We start from the raw sequence: 10,908 nt of genomic DNA, 5'->3' as shown, positions 1-10,908 counted from the left end.
CTCTCCCCTGCTCTGCCCCCCCCCCCCCAAAAAAAAAAAAAAAAATTGCCCCTCACTGTGTTTCCTTATCAAAATACCCACATATACACACTGCCCTTCTCTGAATTATCCCATCCACTCTGCTCCTTTCCAAAATAACCCGCCTACACTGCCCTTCTCTAAAATACCCCCACACACACTGCCCCTCTCCAAAACACTCTCCTAAACTTCCTCTTTATAAAATACCCCCCCACACACACACACACACTGCCCTTCTCCAAAATATCCTCCCACATTGCTCCTCTATATATCTCCCCCACACAGCCTCTCTCTATAATGTCCCTGCACATGGTGCCCCTTTCCAAGTCCCACCCACGCCACTGCCAACTGGTTATACTATGTCCCCTTTCACAATCCCCCCTAATTGCCCCATAATGTCCCAAATTGCCACGTTATGTACCCTTGTATTAACACAACCCTTCCCTCCCCGGACCCTCATCTACAATAACATCACATTTAATCATCAGCTCCTCTGTGAAGCTCTTACCAGAGCCTGACATCTCCTGTCCCTGTGTGGCCCTGGCAGCCGTGTGATGTCAGCAGCATGCTGGTGTTGACTAGCGCTCGTCTGCCTCATTCTCAGCGCCGCAGTGTTCAAATGTATTCACGTCTGGCACAAATGGAAAGGAGGAGCTGGTGTATCCCAGGTAGCTCCACGGGTGCCATTTTTATTGTGCAGGCTTGTCGGAAAGGAGGAGCTGGTGCATCCCAGGCAGCTCCGCAGGCGCCATATTTTGTGCAGGCTTGTAATAAACTGTAAGCTTGCGAGCAGGGCCCTCACTCCTCTTCTTAGGTGTTGATTTTGTGTGTTGCTCTGTAATTTCTTATCTTGTACTGAATTGTAAGGCTAAGTGCACATGTACTTTTTTGCCCTGCGGATTTTTCCTCGCAGAATTGAAGAAATCCGCAGGTCAAATGACCTGCATTTTTCCTGCGGATTTCTTCCTTTTTTCTTACGTTTTTTGTGCGATTTTCCCCTGCGGATTTGGAGAATGGAGCAGGTGGAAAACCGCACAAAAGAAGTGACATGCTGCATATTTTGAACCACAAGAAAACCGCGCGGAAAAATCCGCAGCGTCTGCACAGTTTTTTTTTTTTCTTCTATTGATTAACATGCTACTGTACATCACAATGCGGATATGCAGCGTTTCTGCGCAGTAAAATCTGCTGCGGATACGCTGGAATTCTGCATTGTGTGCACATGGCCTATAGTGTAGTGTAATATGTTGGTGTAATAGAAATAAAAATAATTTATTACGTAAATGCATTAGTGCGTTTGTCACCGACACACTGCCACCATGTGGTTGGAGGACTACATGACCTGCTTGACCTTTGCATTACGATTGTTATTTCTAATTTCACTTACCTGAAAGATGTAAAGCCAATATATAGAAAATATTTGGATTTGAGAGTCCTCAGTGGTTGATACCTTTTAATGGCTAACTGAAAAGATGGTAACAAATTGCAAGCTTTCGAGACTACTCAGGTCTCTTTACCAGGCACAGAATAATACAACATCTGAGAAGGCACATATTTATACACAACAGGGCACAGAAATAATTAAATAGATAAAGACAAGTTTTGTGAAGCAGAAATATCGTTTTGAGAGAGGCATAAACCGTTGTAGATAAGGAGTGTGAAAGTTTTATTGTCCTGTGATTGAAGTCTGGTCGGGTTGTGATTCCCCCACAAGGTCTGAGGTGCACATTCCTTAGTTGATATAGAAAGACATAAATCCATGCGACACATTCATTCCTGCACTGTGTGTCAAAGGTCAGAAGTTTGTACTGAAAAACTGAAATAATATAACTTTTTGATAATATTCTAATTTTTGTGAGAAGCACCTGTATCTTTTCAAAGTAATTGTGAGTGGGCATGAAATTTTTAAGTTTCATCACACAAGCAGCATCATTTCCTGTATTTTCCATGAAGACTTTGCAGGTATTTAATCCATCCTGGTGTCAGATATTAGAGTACAAAGATTCCACATCTATGGTGGCCAGAATGGTTCCTTCTGGTGGAAGACCTATTGCTGTTAGTTTATTCAATAGGTCAGATTGTGTTGTGAATGTAGCAACCTTTCCCTGCAACCAGAAAAAAATTCAAAACCGGTCCATTTGTAATGACCACGGACAAGATAAAGATCCCCAACTCGCATCAGGACTACAAGGTACTTTCCCAGGTACATTCAGCTTCATTACATCTAGTGTGGTGTGCTTAAATTATATGTACCAAATGTCCAACTGGGGGTCTGTATGTGGGGGAGACAGGGCAACAACTAAGAACAAGGATGAATTTTCATCGCCATACAGTAAAAGAATAGATCTACCTGTGGTCAAACATTTTTTTTTATCCCTGATCACCGTACCATGGAAATTACTAGTATTAAAAGGTAACTTCAAATCTCATAGAGACAGAAGAGTCTGGGAGTACAAACTTCTGACATCTTTTGACACACTCAGTGCAAGAATGAATGTGTCGCATGGATTTATGTCTGTCTTTATCAATTAGGGAATGTGCTCCTCAGACCTTGGGGGCATCACAACACAGAACCAGACCTCAATCACTAGACGGTAAAACTTTCACACTCCTTATCTATGAAATGTTCCAATATTTACAATCACAACTGCTTGTCCCTCTCCAATAATGTTAGTTCTGCTTCGCGTTGCTTGTCTTATCTATTGCATCATTCCTGTGTCATGTTGTATATAAATATGTAATTCTTTAGATGTTGTATTAGTCTATGCCTGATGAAGAGACCTGAGTAGTTTCGAAACTCACTATTTGTTACCATCTTTTCAGTTAGCCATTAAACGGTATCAACCACTGAGGACTTTCAATTTTGAATATTTTTCTAATTTCACTTAGTAATTTTTGTGAGCATGGCCATAATATATACCGTAAATTGCACTCATTGTTCTGGGACAAGGACTCTGGCCATACGTGGATGCATTTTCTTTTACAGTCCTTGTCCTAGGATAGGCTATCTACTAGTATGTAACACTCGGTAATCAGAGCACGGTCTATGACAGTGGATGCCTCTCCTGATTGCTCTTTTCCTTTGTGTTGCAGGAAGATGCTGAGAGGTCTCCTCTTGAGATAAGGAAGATTATGAACAAGAAAGTTGCATCTCCCTTACTAAAAGAAATCTTGGCTTTCGCTAACATCTCTGCTATTTTAAAGGAGCCAGGAGATTCCTTTAAAGAAGTTGCAGAAGAAGACTCTTTCAGTGAGTGAGCACAATGCGTACAAATGATACAGCTAATTAATTCTCTCCAACAAGCTGTTCGTCAGATGTGTGTGACAATATGGAATGACACCAAACAAAAGAACACGGTGTATGCAAAATACAGGATCACCTAAGAAATGATGATAGAATATTCATTTAGTTTAAATAGATCAATTAAAAAAGCCTATAGCTATAAAAGAACAGACAATGCAGTCCATGATAGAGCTGCTGTCTATCCCAACCAATAAAAATGTACATATAATATAAACTATACTGTAAACAAGCGTTCAAAGATTCAATAAGTAAATGGTAGCCACAACCCTCTATGGTAGGACAAAGAGATAATTTGCAAATAAGTAAGTCAATGTACTGCTAGCATAATATGAAAAAGCTAAGGGAAAATAAGCCATGCAATATTAAGGTAGCAATCAAGTTTATCTGACAGTGCAATCAAATGGGAAGAGAAACCAATGCAGTCCAAAATTAGAAATGACAGATCAAATCTAGTTGCATGTACAGAAGTCTCTATACAAAAATAGTACCCCACATAGTGGTAGAGTAACTTGGTGGTCCATAATTGCGCAGCCAATCAATATCAAGACCTGCAAATATTAAAGGTGGTTGGAAAGGAGCCAGACCCCACGTATATCGCCACAATAATATAGCTTCCTCAGGGGAAAAAGTGCAATTAAAAGGCCTGTTTTGAGCATATATACATACAGTGAATAATGAGAATAATTATTTAGCTGTTGTCACCAGTGAGGAGAGGTGGTGTCCAAGGTTCAGCGTCTCCCTTATACCTGTGCAAACATAACATAGCCAGTGAGAATAGAGAGTATTATGTACCCAATAGAAGTCACAAATAGTGACGTATCGTACTGCGCTTGCGCTATCATCCCTGCACCCACTCGGAAGTCACAATCGGGGGGGGGGGGGGGGGACACTCAAGAAAGCGGAAAGAAAATGCATGAATGAGACACGCATGCTCTGTTATACGATCTTACATGATGATGCAAAGTACTGTATCTGTATAGCAGAAAAGTGTCGACATGCTCAGACATTAAAGCAATCATGCAGGCGCATATACTGTTATTCTATAGTATGAAAGTAAATCATTGTCCAAAATCTGCATAAGGTAAAAAGCCAAACTTGTGTAAGTTAACTATTAAATAGCTGAAGATAAATTTTATGAAGTGTTTTTTGCACTGAAAGGGAACCTGTCACCAGGTTTGGCGGATATTAGTTACTGCCATCACCTTTCAGGGCTGATGTACGGCATTTTGGTTGCTGCATAATCGAAATGCGTTTCAGCTTGAGATCACTATCAGATGGCCGGACATTCTCCTTCAGGATTTTTTGGTAGACTGAAATTCATGGTTACATTTACCCCACAGCAAGTCTTCCAGGTCCGTGAAGCAGTAAAACCGTTTCAGACCATCACACTTACCACCACCATATTTTACTGTTGGTATGATGTTCCTTTTCTGAAATGCTGTTACTTCTAAGCCAGATGTATTGGGACATAGACCATCTAAAAAGTTCAACTTTTGTCTCCTCAGTACAGAGTATTCTTCTAAAAGTCTTGTGGATCAAGATATTTTCTGGCAAAACTGAGACGAGCCTTTATGTTCTTATTGTTCAGCAGAGGTTTTCGTCTTGGAACTCTGCCATACAGGCCATGTTTGTCTAGTGTCTTTCTTATCGTGGAATCATGAACACTGACCTTAAGTGAGGCAGTTCTTTGCATGTTTTTGTGGGGTATTTTGTGACCTCTTGGATGAGTTGTCGCTGCACTCTTACGGTAATTATGGTCGGCCGCCCACTCCTGGGAAGGTTCACCACCGTTCCATGTTTTTGCCATTTGTGGATAATGCCTCTCACTTTGATTTACTGGAGTCCCAAAGCTTTAGGAATGGCTTTATAACCTTTTCCAGATTGAGAGATCTCAATTTTTTTTCTCATTTGTTCCAGAGTTTCTTTGGACTGTGGCATTATGTCTAGCTTTTGGTGTTCTTCACTTTGTCAGGCAGGTCCTATTTAAGTGGTTTCTTGATTGGGAACAGGTGTGGCAGTAATGAGGCCTAGGTGAGGCTAGGGAATTTGAACTCCACTTCCAAAGGATATTATGAACCACAATTTATGTTTTGAGCAGGACAGTAGAGTTGGTGAGCCAAACCATCGACTTGATTTCTCTGACCTTGTACTCCACAGCACTGCCTAACTACTGAGCATGTAAAGTGGAATTATATAATTAACAAAAAGTGTGTGAAACAACTGAAAATATGCCTTATATTTTAGGTTCTTCAAAGTAGCCACCTTTTGCTTTGACCATTTCCGGTGACTACCTCTTGAAGCTCATCAAGAGAATGCCAAGAGTGTGCAAAGCAGTAATCAAAGCAAAAGGTGACTACTTTGAAGAACCTAGAATATAAGACATATTTTCAGTTGTTTCACACTTTTTTGTTAATTATATAATTCCACATGTGCTAATTCATAGTTTTGATGCCTTCAGAGTGAATCTACAATATTCATAGTCATGAAAATAAAGAAAACTCTTTGAATGAGAAGGTGTGTCCAAACTTTTGGTCTGTACTCTACATAAAGTGCACCACAGATTCATCTCAACTAAAAGCCGAGATCCTTAGATCAGGAATAGAACAGACATGTATAGGACATTTTATAACTTACCCAAATGATTATGAAAACATTTACAGCACATCCCGCACTGAACTACTGTACCCAGTTTATTATAAATTTTAAGTGAAAGGAGAAAGTATCCTCCTGCCTAGATAGCTTGTATAAATTTTCACATTTATTAGTATTTCATCATAAAAGCAGTAACAGCGGCGTACCACTGTCTGCCTGGGAAGCAAGCCGACATGTTTTGAAAGTTGAGTCTTGATCATGGTCATGATTGAGATCAATTTTAAGATCTCTCCACAAGTGTACAATGGGGTTTTAATCTGAACTCAATTGCTGGACACTTCAGAACTCTCCAGCTCTGTTTTCTTTTCCAAACAATTTTATTAACATTTTACAACAGAGCATACATAAATGCAATATCATGAGGCATCCATGACACATGAAAGGAAAAATAAAAAAACAACCAGACTATAAATAACAATAAGAACTTATGGTAACATTTCCAGCCAGCGAGACCATTTCTTTATAAAGGAAGGAAGACAGCCATTCAGCAACGCCAATTTTTGCTCATATGACTTGTGTAAAGTCAGCTTTGCAATAATATCGAGTGAAAAGGGCACTCGAGTGGATTTCCAATAAAACGCAATTTCATTTTTAGAAACCAAAAGTAAATGACCAATTTCCTAACAGAAGGATTCAATCGACTTGCATCCAATGAGAGCAGGGCCAACTGAGGAGTCAGTGAAAGATCTGATTAGTTTAAAATGTTAGAAATAAGAAAGGAGATTTCGTCCCAAAAATGCCGAAGACATGGACAAAATCAAAATAAATGGGAATGACTACCATAATGTCTGCAATCCCTCCAACAGTGGGGGGAGGTGGAAGGATTAATAAAAGCTAGACGAGATGGCGAATAATACCATCTCGATATGATTTCAAAGTAGGACTCATGGAGAGTCATAGACATGGTAGCAGAATAGGTTAGAGACATGGTCAGTTCCCAAACATCTGGAGCAATAGAAAAATTCAAAACAGATTCCCATTTTCTCATATATGGGGATTTTTCCAGCGCTGTTTCCAACCTGCATGCATATGCGCTCACCCACGCATGCATATACATGCATACACTGCACAGATAAAGGACCTTTGGTAGTCCTTGGTCAGAATAGAAATGCTTGGAGACAAATGCCCAGTTAGCTCCTTTTCCCACTCTGGCCCTGACTGTAATTAGGGCTTTTTTTTTTTTAAATCCAAGCATTTTTATTGAATTTTCAAACAACAAAAAAGACAATGCACAAAACAAGACAAGGCATAACATACATTGCAAGAAAAGGGGGAAGGGGGGGGGGGGGCGGGGAGGTGACTTACAACAATACAGTAAGTACATTTATTGCACAGAAAAAGAGAGTTGTTCTAAACCACCGGTTACGGAACTACCTGTCCAACCTATTACAAGAGCAGGCTATCACCACTTTAGAGGGGGAGAGGCCGACCACATCGCCCAACGTTTTTGAATTTTTAAGGCCAAGGAGACACTGCTGGCTAATTGAGTTTCATAGTGGAAGTGCACGTTGATTTTAACAATCACCTCCTCCAGAGCAGGAATTTCAGGGGACCTCCACCTAGCTGCGATACACTGTCTGGCTGAGATTAGGATGTGAGAGATGCATTGAGCAATGGGAGCAGGAAAGGCGTCCAAGGCCATGTGTAAAATCCCCATTTGAGGTGAGAGAGGGAGTCTAGTCTGACAAACCTCTGCCACTAGATCAAAGATCTGACCCCAGAAACTATAAATTAAAGGACAAGACCACCAGAGATGTGCTATTGTCCCCACCATGCCACAACCCTTCCAACAGAGGGGAGAGTAATCCTCCACAAACCTAGCTATCTGGGCTGGGCACCTATACCAACCCATGTGTACTTTCTTAATCTGTTCCAAATGGTTAAGGCAGGCGGAGGACCCCCAGTACCATCCGGGAGGCCACATGCCACTGCCAAGGCGGCAAGGGGAGAGACAGCTCTTTTTCCCATTTTGTCATATATGTTGGTGTCTTCCCCTCCACATCAGAAGCAAAGTGGCGATATAATAAGGACAAGCCCTTGACCGGTGGCGAGTCTTTCAATAGAAAGTCTGCCAAAAACCTATGTCCTGATGCTGAGGAACTCAGATGGAAAGTGCTTAGGAAATGCCTAATTTGAAGATATTGGTAGAAAACCTGCCTTGGAAGGTTGAATTTGGACATCAGCTCAGGAAAAGGTAACAGGGAAACCTTGTCATAAAGATCTGACATACGCAGGGACCCCAACTGATCCCAAGCCCTGAGGTCATCATCAGGAACACAAGCCCTAACGTCCTTAAAGGGCAACCTCCTAATCAGACCGGCCACAAGCTCCGATGACCAATCCCTCCAGTGCCGCCTCGACCATGCCCAGAATGGAATGCGGGACCAACCGATTTTGAATCAAAGCCCCCAGCAGTTTTTTTGTTGAACCTAGTGGACTTAGGAATCCCTCAATCTGCAGCCATCTATGATCCTCCGTCTCTCTCCACCAGTCCCTGACAGACTCTAAAACCGCCGCCCTGTGATATGCTACCACATCAGGCACACCCATTCCGCCTTCTCCAAATGGGGGGTGAAGTGATTGAAGGGGTATTCTAGATTTCTTCCCAGCCAAATATATTTGCGGATAAGGCCTTGTATACCGGACAGGGAGTATCTCGGAATCTTCAAAGGGAGGCATCTAAAAAGGTATATCAGCTTTGGGAGAAATAACATTTTAAAAGCGTGAATTCTGGCCAACCACGATAGAGGCAATGCAGAAAAGCGTGGGAGCTCTTTTCCCAATTCTTAGGTCAGTTCTGAGATATTTTTTCTTACCAATTGTTTAGTTGTTGTAAGATGGATTCCCAAATAGGGAATACTATGGTCCACCCAGCGAAATGGCAAGGATGTGGCGAGCCTCTCCCTTTCAGCCCGGGGAACAAAGAAGGGAAGAATTAGGGATTTATTTGCATTAAGTTTATAAAATGAAACAGCAGAAAATTCCTCAAGAACCGATAGTACATTAATTAAAGAACTCTGTACTTCAGAACAGGAAATAATGTCATCAGCATACAGACCCACAACATGATCAACTTTACCAACTGCCACCCCCACGATACCCTTATGCAACCGAATGTACTCCGCCAGAGGCTCCACCACCAAAGCAAAAATTATTGGGGAAAGGGGGCACCCCTGATGGGTACCATTAGATATAGAAAAACTACGGGAGGCAAACCCTGAAGCGAGAACATTAGCGTTAGGATTGGAGTACAGGGAGAGAATTGCAGATAAAATTGGTCCCCGAAATCCAAATTTCTCCAAAACACTCTTTAGGAATCCCCAGTGCACCCTGTCAAAGGCTTTTTCGGCGTCAAGGGACAGGAGAACACTGGGGACCCTCCTACTCTCTATCACAGCTATAAGGTCAATCAAACGTCTAGTCCCGTCTTTAGCCTGCCTTCCGGCAACAAACCCCACCTGATCTGGAGCTATCGAGGAGGGAAGGATCTTAAGTAAACGAGAGGCCAAAATTTTTGCATATATTTTAAGGTCACAGTTGAGCAGTGAGATAGGGCGAAAGTTCCCCGGATAGGTGGGGGGCTTCCCCGGCTTAGGGAGGGTAGTAATTATCGCTTCTAAATTGGAAGGGGCGAGCGAGGATTGATTTTGCCAATATATGAAAGTCCTGCACAAATAAGGACCCAGGAGATCCACAAATTGTTTATAGTATAAATTAGAAAATCCTTCTGGGCCTGTAGCAGAATGTGTCTTTGTAGCTTTGAACGTTTTATGGATTTCTTCTATAGAAAAGGGGGCATTTGGAACCTCCAGGTCCATGTGAGACAGACTAGGCAGGTGTAGTTTACCTAGGAAGGCCTCAATAGCAGGTTTCGTTGGCTGAGGGGTGGACGGGTCTTCTTTTAAATTGTATAGACCCTGGTAATCTGCAAAGGCATTTTCAATGTGAATAGGATTTTTAATTATAGAGCCCTCCGGGGTATGCAAAAATTCAATCCTGGACTTCATTTCCCGACTTTTGACCCTCCTAGCTAAGGCTAGTTTCACACTTGCTTTTTTTTTGCAGCGCGTTTTTCCCGCAAAAAAACGCATTGAAAAAACGCATACAAAAGCATACAACTGCTGCGTTTTTTTCAAGCATTTTTATGAGCATGCATGAAAAAAACGCAGCGTTTTTATGCGTTTGTATGCGTTTTTAGTGCGTTTTTACCGCGTTTGCGTTTTTTCCAAACATTAGGTGGCCCCTCACACTAACCCAAACCATGACTTTACTAACCCTAACCCTGACCCTAACCCTTAACCAAACCATACCCTAACCCTTAACCAAACCATACCCTGACCCTAACCCTTAACCAAACCATACCCTAACCCTGACCCTAACCCTAAACCCCCTTAACTAACCCTAACTCTAACCCAAACCCCTAAATTCCATTGTCTAAACTAATGGTAAAAAAAAAACGCATGTGCAAAAAAACGCATACATAAGCATGCCAATGCGCACATATGCTCACCATAGACTTATAATGGGTGTCTTGCTGTAAAAAAACGCATTGCGCGCGCATGCGTTTTTTTGAGGCAAGTCGGACGCACAAAAAATGCAACAGGTTGCATTTTGTGCGCCCGAGCGCATACCGCGGAAAAACGCGTACAAACGCATGTGTATGCGCATCCCATGCAAAGTATAGGAAAAAAAACGCATGCGCTATCTAGCGCTAAAATACCGCGAAAAAAAAACGCAAATGTGAAACCAGCCTAAAATGGAACCAGCTCTATCTCCCAAAGAGTAATGTTTGATTTTAAAAGCTCTAAGATTTTTTTCGTATTTGAAGATAAGAATTTGCCTTAGCTGTAACCTTAGCTCTTTTAATTGGGCCGAGCGCGAGGGTAAGGGGCCAGTTTTATTTAGTGATTCTAAGGTTTGAATCTGACCAAGAA

General features: G+C 41.8%; 1 protein-coding gene across 8 annotated transcripts in view; it reads left to right on the top strand.

Moving 5' to 3' along the window:
- Nucleotides 1–10,908, top strand: part of CENPU (centromere protein U) — a 181,507-nt gene that overhangs the window by 32,583 nt on the left and 138,016 nt on the right. For all 8 annotated transcript variants that reach the window (XM_073578483.1, XM_073578428.1, XM_073578449.1 and 5 more), the window contains one exon: nt 3,112–3,268. In XM_073578483.1, the coding sequence (XP_073434584.1) occupies nt 3,112–3,268 (157 nt within the window). The remainder of the gene's footprint in view (nt 1–3,111; nt 3,269–10,908) is intronic.

The sequence above is a fragment of the Dendrobates tinctorius genome, unplaced genomic scaffold (assembly GCF_039654945.1).
Source record: "Dendrobates tinctorius isolate UK_male_01 unplaced genomic scaffold, ASM3965494v1 ptg000008l, whole genome shotgun sequence".
NCBI lineage: Eukaryota > Metazoa > Chordata > Amphibia > Anura > Dendrobatidae > Dendrobates > Dendrobates tinctorius.
Note: the sequence above shows the minus strand (reverse complement) of the source record. Positions and strands in the feature narration are given on the sequence as shown.